We start from the raw sequence: 21,827 nt of genomic DNA, 5'->3' as shown, positions 1-21,827 counted from the left end.
TGCACCAAGTTAAACTTGTCCTTCAAGCAAAAGACATTCCATATATATCTATTACTTGCTCCATACTCCATTCCTACTAGAAGATTTAAATAAGGCAAAAGAATATCTACGATTTGTTCATCAGGTCAAACTCCCTACAACTAGTTCACCAAATCAAGCTCCCTACAACTTGTTCACCAAGTCATGCTCCCTACAACTTGTTCACCAAGTCAAGCTCCCTACGACTTGTTCACCAAGTCAAGCTTCCTACGATTTGTTCACCAAGTCACGCCTTGTTCCTTTGATCAAATTCTTCACACCTCTAACAATCTCTCACTTGAAGACTTTGAGCAAACTCTTCACTACTCAACAATCTCCCACTTGAAGATTTTGAACAAACCCCGAACATCAATCTCCATTCCATCCAAGAAAGTCAAACCACCATTATACCGCCAAACTCCATTTGGGACACGCACACTCATCACATACGTTAAATGAGTAGACTTTTGATACAAGGTCTTCAACACTACTTGTCGGAACTAGAAATCAATAACCGCCTCAACTGTCAATGTTGTTCAAACATCCATAGCAACTCCATATCTCCTCTCAGCTATGACTTTTGATACCGCCGGAATCAAACATCCAGGTCACCCCGCTCTTCCACACCAGAAGGAAGGAAGTCTTTCGACATCAAAACTGCTAAGATTTAGCCCGATCATTAGTTACTATCATGGTCTATCTCGGTTTCTTGCACCACTATCTTCTTACACAATAAGATCAATTGAAGTATGCAACTCTTCAATTATAGGATTCTTCATGAGACTACACTGCCTCACCGATCACTCTAGACATGTCCAATCCCGAACACACATGTCAATGATCACCCTCGTACAGGATTTCACCGTTTATCTATGATTTTATTTCCCAGCAATCAGAAAATCCAACAGACGCCTTTGTAGACTATTCATCAAGGCTCCAATGAGAACGCAACCATAACCTTGAAATCTACGGCTTTGAACTTTTTCCGCTTTCTCGCTGGTAGACTGACCCACCGCATAGCTATGAATTTCACGAACACATCTTCTCATTTCAAGCACGCTCTCACCGGTCAGTTGTTAATCTCTTTGCCATTTGAGGGTATGTTTGGAGTATCTAAGTACCCTAGTGTTATACACACTAATCATGTGAATACCAGAGACCCACGTTGCATAACCGTCTCCATAACTCCCATTAGTCGTCAAACTCCCACTAGCTCGGTACTTCCGTCGGTTACCAAACTCCGACTGAGTTCCCGACACTCTCTAGAAAGCACAAGTTCCAGGACTTACAAGATTATCCACTTCTACCATCTCCTGAAGATTCCTAATTGGTCATCCTGAAGAAAACCCGCTTGCTTTGTTGTACTAATGTCAACCAAACCCAAAACGCCAGTCGAACTCGTCATATCCGACAACTTTAAACCAATTTATTCAGTGACAGAAGCTCTAACCCTGCCCACATATTCCATATACTATAGAATATTCGACTAAATACATTAGTCGACCCGTTCAATAATCTGATGTTGGACTTTGGTTTGAACCATAACAAACCTCCCCTCAAACCCAAGTTCAACTCGGCATCCCTCCAATGATAGTCAAGATCCAACCTTCTTTAGTACCTGCTGCAACCTCGGAACACAACTTTAATGAGACCACATCAAGTCTACTTACGGTATAAGGCTCCAAGATCAACTCATCCCCTAAGGGTGCACAACCGCGTGTGCCAACCAAGGGGTTAAGCCAACCGTTGACATGCTGCAAATGTCACGTTGCGCTATCCACACATCCAGACTACAACCCGCGAGTATCCAAACTTCCATGATAACTCCCATTGTCGATTTTCAAACGAATGTCCCGCTGTTTGCTACCTTACCGCCAAAATTATAGAGAAACCACCTCTTAAGCACACATTTGTTTCTACCCCATATTCGATGTATGACTATTGTTTGCACTATAACAAACCTCCCCTCAAACCGAAATCCATATGGGCCTCCCTTCCAACGATAGTTCGGACCCAACCTTTACTGCCGCTAAACGGAACTCTCAAACTGTCTGTGTGCGGACCAGTGAGATTTCGATACAAGACTTCAGGATCAACTCAACATTACCAAGGGAACGCACGCACGTTGAGAGGTGCGCCCACAGCGCCGTCCTTCACATCCGAAATATATTTTGGCTCCTGTAGCAAAGCTACATCTCTGAAAAATCACAGCCTTTATCGCCCAAAGATTTGCAAAACAAATCGTCTCGCCACTAGCAACATCAAAACCAGAACTCTCTCATAAAACTGCCGCAACTTAAAAAAATCCTATCTCAAGATCCAACGGTCCGATTATCACCAAAATGTTACCACTTTTAGATCAGTACTTTTGGAACCTACAATCCAAGTTTCACGTCGATCTAAAGGTAGACGAACCCTCTATGATTTTTCTCTCATTGCAGCTTCAAACCCGAACAACTGCAACTTCAAAAAAACATAACTCCAGATCTAAGGTTCTGATCGCTGTCAAATTTTGACCAAGACTAGATCTATATGTCTTTTACTTACAGTAAAATTTTCAAGGCGATCCGACGGTTAACGAACCCGTTGTGATTTTTCTTCTCTAACAGCTCTGTGACAAAACTTTGAACAGAAGCATTTGAAAAATGATATCTTGAAATCTAATGGTCCGATCATCCTCAAATTTTTACGGCCACTAGAACCATGCATCTAGCATCTTCGATAAAAATTGCAAACCGATCCAACAGTTAACGAAACTGTTACGATTTTTCTCCTTCAGCTGCGCAGTAGAATCCGAATTTTGAAAGTTCATCATTCCCTCGAACGGGACCGCAAGGAATGAAAACTTAGATCCGATACCCGGATATTCCCAAAAATCTCTCAGCAACAAGACCCATCGATCCGATCATCGACCCCGTTGACTGATCCCATGATCATGATACATGTTGCATCACATCATATACCCGTCGTTCGTTCACCATACTTTCAATTCGCCATCGTGCCCATACTCGAACCTTGAGCTCTAATACCACTTGTTAGGAATTTAAGGACCCAACCAAGACAAGTGATTGATCATAATCACTAACCCACAAACGACAAACGAATAATTAAAGCATAACGATAAATAAAGTACAAACGACACGAGTATTTAACGTGGCTATATCCTAACTCCAAAACGCGAAGAAGGGTTTACTCCACGGGCGCAAACCAGAGATTTTCTATATTATTGTGCACACATTACAATGAGGCTAGTGGTTACAATTTATAGGAACATTTAAACTTGTGCACCAAGTTAAACTTGTCCTTCAAGCAAAAGACATTCCATAAATATCTATTACTTGCTCCATACTTCATTCCTACTAGAAGATTTAAATAAGGCAAAAGAATCTCTACAACTTGTTCACCAGGTCAAGCTCCCTACAACTTGTTCACCAAGTCAAGCTCCCTACGACTTGTTCACCAAGTCACGCCTTGTTCCTTTGATCAAATTCTTCACACCTCTAAAATGATTAGACGTGCTCTTACCTAGAATCATTTGCGTTCTTGTCTTATGCCAATTAAGATTTCGTGCAACCCGAGGTTTGTTAGGGTCGAAATACTTAATTAGGAAAGTGTTTTACGATTCAAGAATTAATCAGGGATTAGTAATTCACAACCCTTATTTCTAACAGATTTTTGGAGTTTGAAACAAAGCTTGATCTAATCTAATGGACCAGAGCACTGATGCAGTTGATCTTAGCCATTTGATGACTCTTTTCTCTAAACACAACAAATACTAATGTATGAACCACAACAATATATCAGATGATAGTTTTTTTTTTTTTTTTTCCTAACTTTGTGGGATTTACAGGTTTTAGAAGGAAGACCTCACAAACTTAAATACCCTTGGATTGTGTTGTGAATAGATCTCGAGCTGATATTAACAAGAATGTTGACATTCTTATCTAGCACAGAATGGGCTCTGAGCATTTAGGATATTTTTCATATATTTAGTCTCGAGTTGTATAATTTACACTAAACAAAAGTATTTTATTTTCAGCACTTGGAGTCTGTAATTAGGTCTTAGATTCCAGATCTTCAATCACTCATCGGTAAAACAATCCTTGAACTTGAAACATAATTAAGCCGTCTTGGGAACCCGTTGCTATATAGCAACACCGGAGTAAGCATGGTCAATACATTCACATCGTTTATTTATTTAATATTAAGTTTTATTATTAGTTTTCGTGTGTTAGTTCAATAATATGCGCCTTTTTTCATTTGCCAAGTTGCAGAGTAAATTATTTATGGTTACGGAAATATCTCGTGCGTTTGATCAAATATTAAAGGAACATCTTGATGGAATGTATGTGTTTTATTGATATCTTGACTGGTTACATTCGACAGATACAATGATGCTTATCTTCGTTGAGTTGTTGGTAAGTAGTACGGAGTATTAAAAACCCAAAAAAAGGTTCTATAAAAAAACCTTCATTTAAATATGTATATATCAGTTCAAGCATCTGGTTCTGTTTTACCAAAACAGGATTAAGTGTGTTTGTCTTATATCCAGATGGTGGTTGTAAAGTTACGACACTCCATCCCGAAATATGTCCTTCATTGTCAATTGCGCGAGGCAAACGTCTGTTACTGTACCATCTATTCACCCAGTTGGAGTAAAAAGTAGGTGGGTGTAACTTAAAAGAAACTTTGCTTGTAGCCAAAAGAAATTTTTGAATAAAAATGACAAAGAAAATTGGTCATTCTTGAACAATTAAAACTTTTAAGGAATCGAAAAAATATCCTATCTAATGTTTACTAAATCATTAGTAGAAAAAAACTTGAGATAAAATAAAAATACATCTGTGTAGTTACTTTAAGCTGCTTGTACATAAAAAAAAAACTCTGCTTTTGGCACGTTATCTGAAATTTGTTTCTTGATAGAGCACTTATATCCGTTCTTTTAAGATGCCATTGCGAAAGGGATATGATAAAATGATCCGTAAAGTTTTATGATTTTATATCTAAAATCCTTCATCAAATGAAACTATTTAGCAATCACTTGTTTATTGATAAGTTTCTATTCTTCATATCCAACTAACTTCAAATATTCATGCCCGAAAGTTATTTAGTGATGGGTCAATAAATCACAACAGGCAATCTACAAAGCGGAAACTAACCCGTTTGACAAACATTTCCCGACCTGTATGAACTCGTGAGGATACTAACAAATAAGGAATACCAAAACCAACCCAAATCAGTCCCAATTCAGTACCAAATCAGCTAATAACAAATAATCGAGCACACACAATACACACGAGACTTTTTACGTGGAAAACCTCTCAAAATCGAGAGTAAAAACCACGGGACTCGTAAGCCACTTAAACTTCACTATCATCAACAAGGAGAGCAATACAATAATCCTTCTCTAGATCAACTAGAGGCATACAACATCATCATACTCTTGAACAACAATAATTAACAAGTATATGAAGAAATTAAAGACAAAAGATGAATAACACTACCAATAAACTGCCCTATGTTCCAGCAGCAAAATCACGACCTACAGACCTCTTTAGACAAATTCAACGATTGAAAATGTTGGCACTGATGTCAGGAAGACACAGCCCAAAAATGAAGAAGATTCAATGGTCGGATCTCCGGGGATCGTCGACTTACTAGCATGCTTTCACTGTAGACGGAAATGGGGTTTCACTCTTTTTCTTGATCTATCTCTCTGATCTCTCTTGAATGATTGAAGATAGCTGGACACTTGACTTTGAATTAAAAGATGCCATCTGATAGTTGACCAAATCAAACAACCACTTGGGTCTATTTTTGTTGGGCTTGGGCTTCCTCATACATGAAAACATAAATAAACCCAACATTTAGAACTCATTATAAGCGAAATTAATACTATCGTTATACTTCATATAAGCTCTAAAGTATTATAGGTGAATCGGTTAGTATTGGGTAATACTGTGTAAATCATACCATATATATATATATATATATATATATATATATATATATATATATATATATATATATATATATATATATATATATATATATATATATATATATGGGAAGGATCAATGAGGAAGTAACCAATCGGGGGGAAGCGGGGGAAGCAAAATTTTTTTTTTTTTCGTTTTTTGAAAAAACTTTGTTCACGAACATTATAGATTGGATGAAAATAAGAACATTTAGAAAAGACACTTCGTGATGAATGTTATATTTTGGCGGAAAAACGATCGACAAAAATAACATTCAAGATAATATTGTTCGTGAAGAATTTTAACGTTTTTTTTTTTTATGTTTTGTGAAGTAAAATTTAGCCCGATTTAGAGTTTAGGGTTTAGGGTTTGGTGTTTTGGGTTTATTCCATAAACCCAAAACACCAAACCCTAAACCCTAAACTCTAAACCGTTCGTGTTAAAAACTCAATCTAAATCCTAAATCTAAACCCTAAATCTAAACCCTAAACCCTAAATTTCTAAACCCTAATATCTAAACCCTAGTATCTAAACCCTAATGTCTAAAACCTCAACATACGCTCGAAAAACACGATAATTGTTATATATTACTTCTTCGAGCGTTTTTCCGCCAAAATAATAACATTCATCACGAAGTGTCTTTTCTAAATGTTCTTATTTTCATCCAATCTATAATGTTCGTGAACAAGGTTTTATCAAAAAACGAAAAGAAAAAAATTTGCTTCCCCCCGCTTCCCCCCGATTGGTTACTTCCCCCTTGATCCTACCCCCCTCTCTCTCTCTCTCTCTCTCTATATATATATATATATATATATATATATATATATATATATATATATATATATATATATATATATTAACAAAAATGGGCTTAGATATGTCCAAAACATGTCATCACATCATCTTGGATTTGAGCATATATGTAAAAAGTCAAGGATACAAGGTCATCTCAATTTTGACTTTATGACACAACATTTTGCATTCATTGTTCTTATAGGATCAACACTCACCTATTTTCACTTATCAAGATACATACTATTTTAGGATATACAGTTATTATAAGCGTGAACTTTGTTCATATCAATACTCACCTATATATGTACATAAAACCTGAACTTTAGGATAAGCGGAATATTTTTATATTGTTAGTCCTACATACATGCATGTACACTATATATATAAAGGAACCCAAACTTAATATGTCACAAACATAAAATGGAGTCACCACCTAAAGGTTTAAGATGGAGAAAATCATCTCTAAAACCTGTTCAAATCACCAAGAGAAGCCACCATGATACTAGTTCTAGTGGTGGTAGCAACGATGATAACGGTGTATATATGGTTGCAAGTGGTGAAGAACAACCGTTAAGCCCAGCTTCCCGCATGTTCCACGAACCAACTTTTAACGTCTACATCATCGCAATTTTGGCTTCTAAGTGCCCTATTAACACCAATCTTATCTACGAAAAGTTGCCACTCACTTTGCTTAAACATCCTCGTTTTTCTAGTTTGCAGGTGATTGATTCATATGTTTTGTTATATAACCCGGCAAAGCAAACTCAAAGTCCTAAAAATGGGTCAAATGGGTTTGTCTAAAACCCATCGGGTCTTAGACAAATATAAAGAAATGGGCCAATTTGATCAAAATTCATCAAGTCCAACAAATAGAGACAGGTCCAACGGGTCTTGTATATGGGTCCAACGGGTCGAGCTGTAAAGTTTTCAGTTTTTAGTTTCACGTTTTATTTCGCGTTTCTATTTTTAGCAGTTTCGCATTTCCGTCTATAATTTCGTGTCTACATTTTCAATCTTTAGTTTCGCGTTTCAGTTTTCAGTTCCATGTTTCAATTGTCAGTTTCAGTTTAAGCTTTTTGTTTTCAGTTTCGCAATATTGACTGAAATATAAAACTGATTCTTAAACGTGAAACTAAAAACTGAGACGAGAATCTGAAAACTAAACGAAAATTTTGAAAATTCAAACACGTAGGTGAAACGCATTTCGTAAAACTGAAATAAAAACGCGAAATATAAACGCAAAGCTGAAAATTGAAACGTGTATCACGAAACTTCGAGAAACGTGTTTCGACCCGGTCCGACCGACCCGAACCAACCCATTTACACCCGACCCATTTGACCCGTCTAAAGTGTCTGACCCATTCGACAATGACCCGGTTTCTACCCAGAACCCGCCGAGTTTCGACTAGACCCATTTTCCAGGTATACATATCATCCAAATGAAGTTAAATATGTTTAACTTGTATAAACAAATTGAAAGTTTTTTGAAGGTCAGTTCATTAATGGAAAGATAATAACTAACCTTTATATGAAACGCATTATCAGCTAGTTTTTATAATTTATGAAAGTTATCAAATCAAAAGCAAGATTTCGTTCAAGATATATATATACGTTATTTTATCAAAAAACTGAGTAGTAATGAAGCCCAAAATATATGAAAAGATATATTGTCCTTGAATATGGGAAAATTGTGTATTTTGCTAGCTATTAAATGAATCTTGTGTGCAACTGCACTTCGGACCGCGTGTGCGGTCCAAAGTCACACGCGGTCCAAAGTGCAGTTGCATACATTATTATGTATGCACAAATACAGATTTCGTACTTTATTAGGTAGTAGATGACGAAAAAGGACAAATGAAATGGGTTCCTACAAATGTAAACTTACAAAACCACATCATCATTCCAACAATTCCACAAAACCTAAACTCACCCGACGAATTCCTCGAAAACTATGTCTACAACCTTAGCAAAAGCTCAATCGACTCTTCGAAACCCATGTGGGACCTCCATCTTGTCAACCTCAAAACTTCGGACGCAGAAGCATATGGAATCTTACGAATCCACCATTCCATTGGCGACGGCACATCTTTAATGTCGTTATTACTCGCTTGTACTAGACAAATACAAAATCCTGATGCTGTTCCAACTGTCCCAAATAGTAAGGATTCGAATTCGGGATGGTTTTCGTCGTATAGTTTGCGTGGTGAAGGGGTGTGGTGGCAACGTTGTTGTATGTCGATTTTCATGGTTGTTTTGTTGGTTTGGAATACGGTTGTGGATGTTGGTTATTTTATGGCGACTGTGTTGTTTTTGAAGGATACTGAAACGCCATTAAAAGCTCCTGATGGATCTGAGTTTAATCCGAGAAGATTTGTGTACCGGACGGTTAGTCTTGATGATATGAAGCTCATAAAAAATGCTATGAATTTGGTGAGTGATTAATTTACTTTAATAAGTAATTTCAATCCAAAATAGTACTTGATCTTTAGACTAGTTTTCATTTGATAGTTTATTCTTTTTTTATATAAATTTATTAAAATTTGAATGACATAATAGTTATTTTTAACCTTCAATTTTTAAGGTGTCAATTTGGCCGGGTCATTCAAATGAGAAGTGATTCGTACATCGAAAGTGATTTACATATCATCGATTAGTTTAATCAATATATAGACACTTAGTATCACTCTAATGTTCAAATTACCTTTTTATGATAAATGAGCCCATTACAGAGTTTGATGACCTGTTTGCAGTAGGTTCTTATTCACACATTTTCACTCTGTTCCACTGCATTATAAGATTTAAGAAGGTAATTTTTCTTTTGGTATTTTAATCTTACAGACTATTAACGACGTTGCATTAGGAATCACCCGAGCAGGATTATCACAGTACCTCAACCGAAGATATGGTGAGTTGTAACTTTCATCTTTCGGTAAAAGATCAAAGGTTCTATAATTTCAGGCAGAAGTATATGATAGATACTGTAAAGAAAGTTATACAACGACTGTTCACCTTTTTCAAATGATAAAATTAATTGATTGTTTTAAGGTGAGGGGAGAGATGACAAAGGCGCAACTGAGAAGAGGAACAACCTTCCAAAGAAGAAGATAAGATTGCGTTCGACGCTACTAATCAACCTAAGACCAGCTTCAGGCATTCAGGTGTGTGTTTCTATTATTTTTTTGTTCTTGCAAAAACGTTTATATCAAAAGCATCAAACGTCGATTTTGAAAGGTTTATTTGGTTTGTTGAGTACACATTATTAGGCATTGGCTGATATGATGGAGAAGAACACCGAAGCGAAATGGGGGAATTGGATTGGTTACGTGCTCCTTCCGTTCACAGTTGGTATAAGAGATGATCCGCTAGACTACGTTAGAGAAGCCAAGGCAACAATTGATCGGAAGAAACATTCTCTCGAGGCTATGTATACCTTCTCAATAGCTGAGTTGGTTCTTAAATTTTTCGGCGTCAAGGTACTTTTTCAATGGTTGATATTTTGTGACATAAAAGTCATCATAATAAGGTGCTAACTGTGTTGATCTTTTGTATCAAATAAAAAGGCGGCAAGCTCCATTTCGCACAAGATCATCACGCGGACAACTTTATGTTTCTCAAACTTGGTTGGACCGCTTGAAGAAATCGGATTTTATGGCCATGCCATGGAGTTCCTAGCTCCTAGTTCTTATGGTCAACCACATGTAAGAATGTGCTCATATGTTAATACTAAACTTATGTATATAGTTACTCCAAGCATGATTGCATGATAAGTACATATGTAGTTCACATACAAAACTAGAACAAAGATGGTGCATAAATGTGCATATATACCACATACGTAGATGAGGTAAACGTTTAAGGTTTTTCTTAATCAAGATAGCCGGTGAAAATTAGATTTGTATACTTAGATGTATGCGGCCTAATCGGGTAGAGTCCTGTGACTGTTTCCAACTCTTTACCCTAGTCACCCCAAAACACACCAAGATATGGTTGTAGTAAGGTTTGAACCTGAGACCTGACCTTTTGTAATGTTATTAGAGTCCTAACCACAAGGTTATATTTGGGTGATTTTATACCACATGTGTGTAACATCTAGAAAAACTTTTTTAGAGTATACATGGGTATCCGACTCTTTTTACGAGCCGACTAATTTTCAAGGAGACTACCCATTTTGCGGGGCGGGTTTCACAACAAATAATAATATGAATATGGTTCTAACAATGACTTCTACAGAAGGCCTTACTTGTAGCAGAAATAACAGTTCTCTTTAGGCACTGTCATACTCTGCATACCATTTTATCATTTTCAAAGAACATGCCTTACTTGAATCTAAACGCTGATCATGTTTTTGTATCCGGTGGTAGGGTTTGATGATTAATTTTCAAAGTTACGTAAACAAGATGACAATAGTTCTCTCGGTTGATGAAAATATCATACCAGATCCTCAGAATCTATTAGACGATCTTGAAGGGTCACTGAAACTCATCAAAGAAGCAGTTTATGCAAAGGGACTTGTTAAAGAAACAGGTCTGCAACAGGCCACGTTCACATAAACACTAACTAGATGTTTGGATCTTCCAATTTGAGTTATTTATGCTATGTTCTGTATTTCTCCACGTAAGCATATGAAACAAAAGTGCGAGTGAGTAAGCAAATTGCATATAGCTTTGTTAAGTTCACTCATGTATGATCCTTTACATTGTAAGAGAGATAAACAAATAATCTTAGTATTACATAAAGATTGATTTCATTCTTAGTATGAGTAACAGCTTTGCATGGTTCACTAGAAAGATATGTACGCAGTCCTGTCTAATCAAACTCAGTTTCAATAAAAGTGGTACTTATCATAGACAACAAATCCAGTTTAATCATCGAAAGAAGTAACTATAACCCACTATACTCTTCGAATAATATCAACCAATAAAAAAACTTGCCATTTTTTTAACTCTGAAATCCTACAGACCCTTAAAGTTTTGAACCTGGAAAACATGTAAACCAATTCATGAGAGAAATGATAAGAAATTACAAAGCCCAAACTGAAAATCGAAAATTGTTGAAATTTCAATATTCTTTCTTTAAAACAGGAAGTACACAAAAGCAATACTCTTCACTTTAACTCCAATGTAGTAAGCGCCTGAAAGGGAAATAAAAAATCTGACAACAAATCACCTACATAGTTTCTAGAGCAGTTGGTCAAGTTTTCCCACAAACAAATAGTTTTGCAATCAATGATGATTGGAGATCCATGTAAATTCATACGTAGAAGCTGTGAACGATCCTAGGCAACATAACTAGTGTCTACGTGGCAAAACTACAATATTGAGAGGGAAGCTTTGCAACGTTACCAGCCATATAAAGGTCAGCAGGGAAGAAGGATCAAATTATATTGATCTATGTGTTGCCAGTTTTGGTTGAGCAACTTTATTGTAATATTTTTGAGACTGGTCAACCAGCTCCACCTAAAACTACGGATAACAACACCAAGTTAGCAAAAACTACAACACAATTGTAACATAAATTTATTTATTCCAAGCATACAAAATGAATACCACCTTGAAATGAAGTCCAATGTCCGACCCTTTAAGTCGAGTAAGAGCAGCATCAGATAACTTCTTTAAAGCAACCTCATTTTCAGTTGCATTGACCTCAAGCTGAGATTCTGCAAAGTCTACTATAGAGTTCTCCACTTCCATATGCATATAGATTTATATTGTATTTTCATAACGTGCACTTTTAAGTTTTTAATAAGTAGAAATCTTCTAGGATGCAAAATTTGTTGATTCTAATACCAACATATCAGATGATTTAATGTGCTTATTTGACCACATAAGAATCAAGAGCACATAACTTAAACAAACAAAACGACAATATGCTAGAATAAGCAACTGTTTCATTCATTTATAATAAAAACCTACATTAAATACCACCTTGCCCACAAATACGTAACAAGTAAAGCACGATAAAACGACAAAAAGTAAACATCCATTATATGAAACGCAGATGACATCGCTAAAGAATAGCAATAGCTAAACAAGTATATCACTAATTCCACATCATTATATCAAAACACAACTAATAATGAAAAAAGCATGTAAATCAAGAAACAAGCGTACGCGATTAGCCCACGATGTTCATCTCCACACGACGCCAATTCCACCAACAACTTCGTACAGACTCGTGTAGACCATATCACAAAAACACCCATCAACATGAATATCACAATCCCACCTTGAGGAACAAACAATGCAACTGCAGATAATATCACAATCGGCAACATACAGTATCCAATCAAACTCAGACACCTGTACAAATCCAAATTACCATTCTTCCCTGCTAACATATTAAACACCACATATAAAAACAATGAAGCTACAGTCACCCACCCTAATATAATCCCAAAATGAAGCTTTCCAGCAAGTAATTGAAACAAACCAAATGCCATAAGAAACAAAAACGGTCCAGATAGATCTGCATCTTCATGTAGATCTGATTTAACTCTAAACGGATTCAAAATTGAAGCTGTTTTGTTCCATATTTGTTTCGTATTGATACCTAATTCTTCAAGTAGCGGTGGTTCGTCGTCAAAATTAGCGGTTCCACCAACGCCGGCGCCGCCGGCGGAGATGGTACCGAATTGAGGTGTGGAAGATGAGGTAAATGCCGGAGATGAACCGATGTCGAATGACATGAATGGGATGCCAGGGTTTGATGATCGGGGCGGTTGAAACGGCGCCGTTGGGAGACGGCGTTGTGGGCCGGTGTTAGGGTTTCCACCGGACGGGAAGATTACCGGTGGAACGTTGAATTCTCTTGACATGGTTTGTGTGATTGTGCGAGGGATTGATGAAATTTGGGTTTGAAAATTGGCGTTATCGATCTGATTGGGGCGAAAGAATTAAGTTTTCTGGTGATCTTGAAAGATATTGGATATTGATATTGATGTAATTTAGTTTAGTTGAATTTGAAATAACCCAAGCAATCTTTCTTAATTATTTTCTGTTGTCTGTGTTTTCTAGTTTTTTCTTTTTTCTTTTTTTTTTCAGCGAAAAGAAAATAGACGGATTAAAAAATAATAGTGATTCTCGAATTTTTATTTTAAGTGGAAAAGAGAGTAGAGTAGAGTAGAGTATTAGAAAGAATAGTACATTGATATTTTGTTAAGAATACTCTCCGCCCATATATAAACGAATTGGAAAGGATAATAAACACTCTCAACCCCTTTCTTTTCCATTCCTTTCCGCTGGAAAAAAAAAAAACTCGAGAATACATCAATTTTTTCCTCTTATTTTTCTTGAAAAAAACGAACTTGTATTAAAAACTAGAAAGTTTTAATCAAACGATGAAAAAAATCTTAACAAGTATACAACCTATGGCAACAAACTAACCAAACATAAAACCAAATAACCGCAGCTAAACTAAAACGAGACAAACAAAACACAAACTCAGAAACATAACGCGATTTAAAGAAACATTATGAACAAAATACAAGAATAACATTACATGACATAAGAAACCAATCAAGAGCCTGAAGGACTGGATCCGCCAAACAAGTCGTCCATAGTCTTACAAAAGCTTCCAACCTCAGCAATTTGTGGGCTTAATCTCGGAGATGAGTTTCAAAAATTTATTCCTTAACTTTAGTGAAACGAAGCTCTTTGCACACCCGATTTCTCTTAATGGAACCACACATACAAAAGAAATTAATTTACTAGTTATAGACTAGTTTTTTGAAGATACTTAAAGGTGCTTTGAATAACGATAGTGATAAATAATAATCCGTAAAATATAAAAACAATTTCTAAAGATACCTTGGTTGTCGTTTCATACGCATCACTTTAATTAAATATATAACCGCTATGCACAAGAGTTTTATGCACCTTAACGACATACTATGCGGTCACTGTAACAAAAATCTATGTAGGGCAAGGGAGCGCCCCGACCCTCTTAATTTATGAACAAATAATAAAATTGTAACTCAAAGTTACAACTGTTTTGTTTTTGAATTCAATTAAATCGGAGCTCGTAAATTTAAGACTTAAAACAATTTTATTTTTAATTAAAGAAGAATGTAAATTCAAGAAATCAATTTAGATGATGTATACTTAAAATGGATATCGTCATCAGAAATATGTATAAAAAGTGTATAAAATTCAAAAAATCGGTATAAATTTGCGTAAGGTATGAAATTTGTACTCCGTAATAATTTAGTGGTAAATATGAGAAAAACATGTTAAAGAGATGCTGAAAATTGTTATGGGAAGTTAAAATTGGCCTTTCAAAAAGTCCGTTGAAGACTTCAAGCTTCGTCACTGGGTCGGAAGATAAGCATAGCTAGAGGGGATTGGTGCCCCACCTGAATTTTGAAGTGTAATTAGCTTTTATACTATTTAAACGGAAGAAAACAAGTTCTTTTTCTACATTTTTTAACGGCATGTTAAGAGTCACTAACGAGGGTCATGTACATGTGAAACCACCCACAAGATCATATCACCTTATACACATGTCAGAAGGAACCCATCAATTCGAATCCGAGACACGTATTTCGAAGGAGGGAAACCCCCTGGCGAGAATCGAACCTGATCCCGTTCTTCGTTCTCAACCACGGATCCGGGACACGTATTTCATGGTAATACCACTTAGCTAAAGGCTCATTGGTAGTCCTTGTTCTAATTTTACGAATTGATGGTCTTACCCCTGAAGAGTTCAAGTTACTGGCCACTGCCATGGATATCGATCATTCATCTTATCGTACATATTGTTACAACAACTTAATGAGAAAAATGTAAACAAACTCCAAGTCGACCGCGAAATAGAGGAATTCAATTTTCTATGTATATAATGTTAGACTATACTATATTTAGCCCATCTGTTTATGTATTGGGCTTAGCCCGTGTCACTACTAGGGTTTTACATGTATTAGTATTTATGAAATGTCCCGTTCATATTGATTATAAACGTTCCATATTAATTGATTTCGTTGCGAGGTTTTGACCTCTATATGAGACGTTTTTCAAAGACTGCATTCGATTTTAGAACAAACCATAACCTTTAAAATATTACGACGATTATCAAATAATGATAATCTAAAATATAGCGTTTTTCACACGACCATTACATAATGGTTTACAATAATATTACACATCAATATAAGTCTTCGAATGCAGTTTTTAAACAATATTATACAAGCATGGATTCCAAATCTTGTCCTTAATTTAGAATGCAACAGCGGAAGCTCTTAATAATCACCTGAGAATAAACATGCTTAAAACATCAACAAAATTGTTGGTGAGTTATAGGTTTAACCTACATATTATCAAATCATAATAATAGACCACAAGATTTCATTTTTATAACACATCTCATATCAGGCATTTCGCAAACTGTATAGAGATAAAAATAATTCATATGTTGAACACCTGGTAACCGACCTTAACAAGATGCATATAGAATATCCCCATCATTCCGGGACTCTCATCAGATATGATAAATCGAAGTACTAAAGCATCCGTAACTCGGATGAGGCTTGTTGGGCCAAATAGATCTATCTTTAGGATTCGCGTCAATTAGGGGCCATTTCCCTAATTCTTAGGCTACCAAGCTAAAAAGGGGCATATTCGGTTCGATAATCCAACATAGAAAGTATTTTCGATTACTTGTGTCTATTTTGTAAAACATTTATAAAATCGCATGTATTCTCATCCCAAAAATAATAATAGATTTTAAAAGTGGGACTATAACTCACTTTCACAGATTTTTACTTCGTCGGGAAGTAAGACTTGGCCACTGGTCGATTCACGAACCTATAACAAATATGTACATATATATATATATATATATATATATATATATATATATATATATATATATATATATATATATATATATATATATATATATATATCAAAGTATGTTCAAAATATATTTACAACATTTTTAATACGTTTTAATGTTTTAAGTTTATTAAGTCAGCTGTCCTCGTTAGTAACCTACAACTAGTTGTCCATAGTTAGATGTACAGAAATAAATCGATATATATTATCTTGGATCAATTCACGACCCAGTGTATACATGTCTCAGGCTAGATCATAACTCAAAGTATATATATTTTTGGAATCAACCTCAACCCTGTATAGCTAACTCCAACATTACTGCATATAGAGTGTCTATGGTTGTTCCAAATAATATATATACATGGGTCGATATGATATGTCAAAACAGTTGCATACGTGTCTATGGTATCCCAAGATTATATAATATATTAGAATACATGTATTACAATATAAGTTAGCTAGGATGTGATTAATATAGATTTGTTACCAATTTTCACGTAGCTACAACAAGAAAAATTATCCAATCTTGTTTTACCCATAGCTTCTTCGTTTTAAATCCGTTTTGAGTGTTTCAAGTTGCTATGGTTTCATATTGAACTTAAGTTTATGAATCTAAAAAGAAAAAGTATAAGTTTATAGTCGGAAATACAGGTTACAAGTCATTTTTGTAAAGGTAGTCATTTCAGTCGAAAGAACGACGTCTAGATGACCATTTTGGAAAACATACTTCTACTTTGAGTTTAACCATGATTTTTGGATATAGTTTCATGTTCATAAGAAAAATAATTTTTCCAGAAGAACAACTTTTAAATCAAAGTTTATCATAGTTTTTAATTAACTAACCCAAAACAGCCCGCGGTGTTACTACGACGGAGTATATTCGGTTTTAAGGTGTTTTCCGTATTTTTCGATTTTAAATCATTAAGTTAGCATATCATATAGATATATAAGATGTTTTTAGTTGATTTTAAAAGTCAAGTTAGAAGGATTAACTTTTGTTTGTGAACAAGTTTAGAATTAACTAAACTATGTTCTAGTGATTTCAAGTTTAAACCTTCGAATAAGGTGGTTTTATATATATGAATCGAATGATGTTATGAACATCATTACTACCTCAAGTTTAGTAGGTAAACCTACTGGAAGTTACAAGAAATGATCTAGCTTCAAAGGATCTTGGATGGCTTGAAAGTTCTTGCAGCAGAATCATGACACGAAAACAAGTTCAAGTAAGATTATCACTCGAATTAAGATAGTTATAGTTATAGAAATTGAATCAAAGTTTGTATATGAGTATTACCTTGATTTAGAATAATATCTTACTGTAAACAACAAGGATTTCTTGAGGTTGGATGATCACTTTACAAGATTGGAAGTAAGCTAGTAAACTTGGAAGTATTCTTGATTTTATGAAACTAGAACTTGTAGAATTTATGAAGAACACTTAGAACTTGAAGATAGAACTTGAAAGAGATCACTTAGATGAAGAAAATTGAAGAATGAAAGTGTTTGTAGATGTTTTTGGTCATTGGTATATGGATTAGATATAAAGGATGTGTAATTTTGTTTACATGTAAATAAGTCATGAATGATTACTAATATTTTTGTAATTTTATGAGATATTTCATGCTAGTTGCCAAATGATGGTTCCCACATGTGTTAGGTGACTCACATGGGCTGCTAAGAGCTGATCATTGGAGTGTATATACCAATAGTACATACATCTAAAAGCTGTGTATTGTACGAGTACGAATACGGGTGCATACGAGTAGAATTGTTGATGAAACTGAACGAGGATGTAATTGTAAGAATTTTTGTTAAGTAGAAGTATTTTGATAAGTATCTTGAAGTCTTTCAAAAGTGTATGAATACATATTAAAACACTACATGTATATACATTTTAACTGAGTCGTTAAGTCATCGTTAGTCGTTACATGTAAATGTTGTTTTGAAACCTTTAGGTTAACGATCTTATTAAATGTTGTTAACCCATTGTTTATTATATCTAAAGAGATATTAAATTATTACATTATCATGATATTATGATATATTAATATATCTTAGTATGATATATATACAGTTAAATGTTGTTACAACGATAATCGTTACATATATGCCTCGTTTCGAAATTCTTAAGTTAGTAGTCTTGTTTTACATATGTAGTTCATTGTTAACACACTTAATGATATACTTAATTATCATTTTATCATGTTAAACATAGTGTATCAATATCTTAATATGATTCATATGTATTTAGTAAGACGTTATAACGATAATCGTTATATATATCGTTTCGAGTTTCTTAATTCAATAAACTCATTTTATGTATATCACTCATTGTTAATATACTTAGTGAGATACTTACTTATCATAATCTCATGTTAACCATATATATATATATATATATATATATATATATATATATATATATATATATATATATATATATATATATATATATATATATATATATATCCATATGTATATCATCATGTAGTTTTTACAAATTTTTAACGTTCGTGAATCGCCGGTCAACTTGGGTGGTCAATTGTCTATATGAACCACATTTCAAATAATCAAGTCTTAACAAGTTTGATTGCTTAACATGTTGAAAACATTTAATCATGTAAATATACCAATTTCATTTAATATATATAAACATGGAAAAGTTCGGGTCACTACAGTACCTACCCGTTAAATAAATTTCGTCTCGAAATTTTAAGCTGTTGAAGGTGTTGACGAATCATCTGGAAATAGGTACGGGTATTTCAGCTTCATTTGATCTTCACGCTCCCAGGTGAACTCGGGTCCCCTACGAGCATTCCATCGAACCTTGATGATCGGTATCTTATTTTGTTTGAGCCTTTTAACCTCACGATCCATTATTTCGACGGGTTCTTCAATGAATTGTAGTTTTTCATTGATTTTAATTTCGTCTAGGGGAATAGTGAGATCTTCTTTGGCTAAGCACTTCTTCAGATTCGAGACGTGAAAGGTATTATGTACATTGGCGAGTTGTTGAGGTAATTCAAGTCGGTAGGCTACTGGTCCGACACGATCTAAAATCTTGAATGGTCCAATGTATCTTGTATTTAGTTTCCCCCGTTTACCAAATCGAACAACGCCTTTCCAAGGTGAAACCTTAAGCATGACCATCTCCCCAATTTCAAATTCTATATCTTTCATTTTAAGGTCCGCGTAGCTCTTTTGTCGACTCTGAGCAGTTTTCAACCGTTGTTGAATTTGGATGATTTTCTCTGTAGTTTCTTGGATTATCTCCGGACCCGTAATCTGTCTATCCCCCAATTCATTCCAACAAATTGGAGATCTGCACTTTTTACCATAAAGTGCTTCGAACGGTGCCATTTCGATACTAGAGTGGTAACTGTTGTTGTAGGAAAATTCTGCTAATGGTAGATGTCGATCCCAACCGTTTCCAAAATCAATAACACATGCTCGTAGCATGTCTTCAAGAGTCTGTATCGTCCTTTCGCTCTGTCCATCGGTTTGTAGATGATAGGCAGTACTCATGTCTAGACGAGTTCCCAATGCTTGTTGTAATGTCTGCCAAAACCTTGAAACAAATCTGCCATCTCTATCAGAGATAATAGAGATTGGTATTCCATGTCTAGAGACAACTTCTTTCAAGTATAATCTCGCCAACTTCTCCATTTTATCATCTTCTCTCATTGGCAGAAATTGTGCTGACTTTGTGAGACGATCGACTATTACCCAAATAGTATCATAACCACTTGCAGTCCTTGGCAATTTAGTAATGAAATCCATGGTAATGTTTTCCCATTTCCATTCTGGGATTTCGGGTTGTTGAAGTATACCTGATGGTTTCTGATGTTCAGCTTTGACCTTAGAACACGTCAAACATTCTCCTACGTATCTAGCAATATCGGCTTTCATACCCGGCCACCAAAAGTGTTTCTTGAGATCTTTGTACATCTTCCCCACTCCGGGATGTATTGAATATCTGGCTTTATGTGCTTCCTTAAGTACATTTTCTCTCACATCTCCAAACTTTGGTACCCAAATTCTTTCAGCCCTATACCGGGTTTCGTCTTCCCGAATATTAAGATGTTTCTCCGATCCTTTGGGTATTTCATTCTTCAACTTTCCTTCTTTTACAACTCCCTGTTGCGCCTCCTTTATTTGAGTAGTAAGGTTAGTACGAATAATTATATTCATAGCTTTTACCCGCATTGGTTCTCTGTCCTTTCTACTCAAAGCGTCGGCTACCACTTTTGCCTTCCCCGGGTGATAACGAGTCTCGAAATCGTAATCATTCAATAACTCAATCCACCTACGCTGCATCATGTTCAGTTGTTTCTGATTAAATATATGTTGGAGACTTTTGTGGTCGGTATATATGATACTTTTGACCCCATATAAGTAGTGCCTCCAAGTCTTTAATGCAAAAACAACAGTGTCCAATTTCAAATCGTGAGTCGTATAATTTTGCTCGTAAATCTTTAATTGTCTGGACACATAAGCAATTACCTTCGTTCGTTGCCTTAATACACAACTGAGGCCTTGCTTTGAGGCATCACAATATATCACAAAATCATCATTCCCTTCAGGCAATGACAATATAGGTGCCGTAGTTAACTTTTTCTTCAACAATTGAAACGCTTTCTCCTGCTCATCCTTCCATTCAAATTTCTTCCTTTTATGTGTTAATGCAGTCAAGGGCTTTGCTATTTTGGAAAAATCTTGGATGAACCTTCGGTAGTAACCAGCCAGTCCTAAGAATTGGCGTATATGCTTCGGAGTTTTCGGGGTTTCCCACTTTTCAACGGTTTCAATCTTTGCCGGATCCACTTGAATACCTTCTTTGTTCACTATGTGACCGAGGAATTGAACTTCTTTCAACCAAAATGCACACTTTGAAAACTTAACATACAGTTTTTCTTTCCTCAACAACTCTAGCACTTTTCTCAAATGTTCTTCGTGCTCTTGATCATTCTTTTAGTAAATAAGTATGTCATCGATAAAAACAATGACAAACTTGTCAAGGTATGGTCCACACACTCGGTTCATGAGGTCCATGAACACAGCTGGTTCGTTAGTCAACCCAAACGGCATAACCATAAACTCGTAATGACCGTAACGCGTCCTGAAAGCAGTCTTTGGAATATCATCCTCCTTCACCGCATTTGATGATACCCAGAACATAAATCAATCTTCGAATAAACTGATGAGC

At 35.4% G+C, this 21,827-nt stretch overlaps 2 protein-coding genes across 2 annotated transcripts; one reads left to right on the top strand and one right to left on the bottom strand.

Annotated features, from left to right (window-relative positions):
* The first annotated feature begins 7,211 nt into the window (after positions 1 to 7,211).
* On the top strand, positions 7,212 to 11,491 carry LOC139856167 (wax ester synthase/diacylglycerol acyltransferase 11-like). The gene is made up of 7 exons (XM_071845415.1): positions 7,212 to 7,511; positions 8,622 to 9,221; positions 9,630 to 9,696; positions 9,837 to 9,949; positions 10,055 to 10,264; positions 10,352 to 10,489; positions 11,153 to 11,491. Exons 1-7 carry the CDS (start codon positions 7,212 to 7,214, stop codon positions 11,339 to 11,341), a joined length of 1,617 nt encoding a protein of 538 aa, XP_071701516.1. The 3' UTR covers positions 11,342 to 11,491.
* Positions 11,492 to 12,424: 933 nt separating this feature from the next.
* On the bottom strand, positions 12,425 to 13,748 carry LOC139853149 (uncharacterized). The gene has a single exon (XM_071842525.1). The coding sequence runs from the start codon at positions 13,603 to 13,605 to the stop codon at positions 12,850 to 12,852; it is 756 nt and encodes a 251-aa protein (XP_071698626.1). The 5' UTR covers positions 13,606 to 13,748; the 3' UTR covers positions 12,425 to 12,849.
* Positions 13,749 to 21,827: the final 8,079 nt, after the last annotated feature.

Source organism: Rutidosis leptorrhynchoides, chromosome 6 (genome assembly GCF_046630445.1).
Source record: "Rutidosis leptorrhynchoides isolate AG116_Rl617_1_P2 chromosome 6, CSIRO_AGI_Rlap_v1, whole genome shotgun sequence".
Lineage (NCBI taxonomy): Eukaryota > Viridiplantae > Streptophyta > Magnoliopsida > Asterales > Asteraceae > Rutidosis > Rutidosis leptorrhynchoides.
This window is presented reverse-complemented; position numbering and strand designations above follow the sequence as displayed.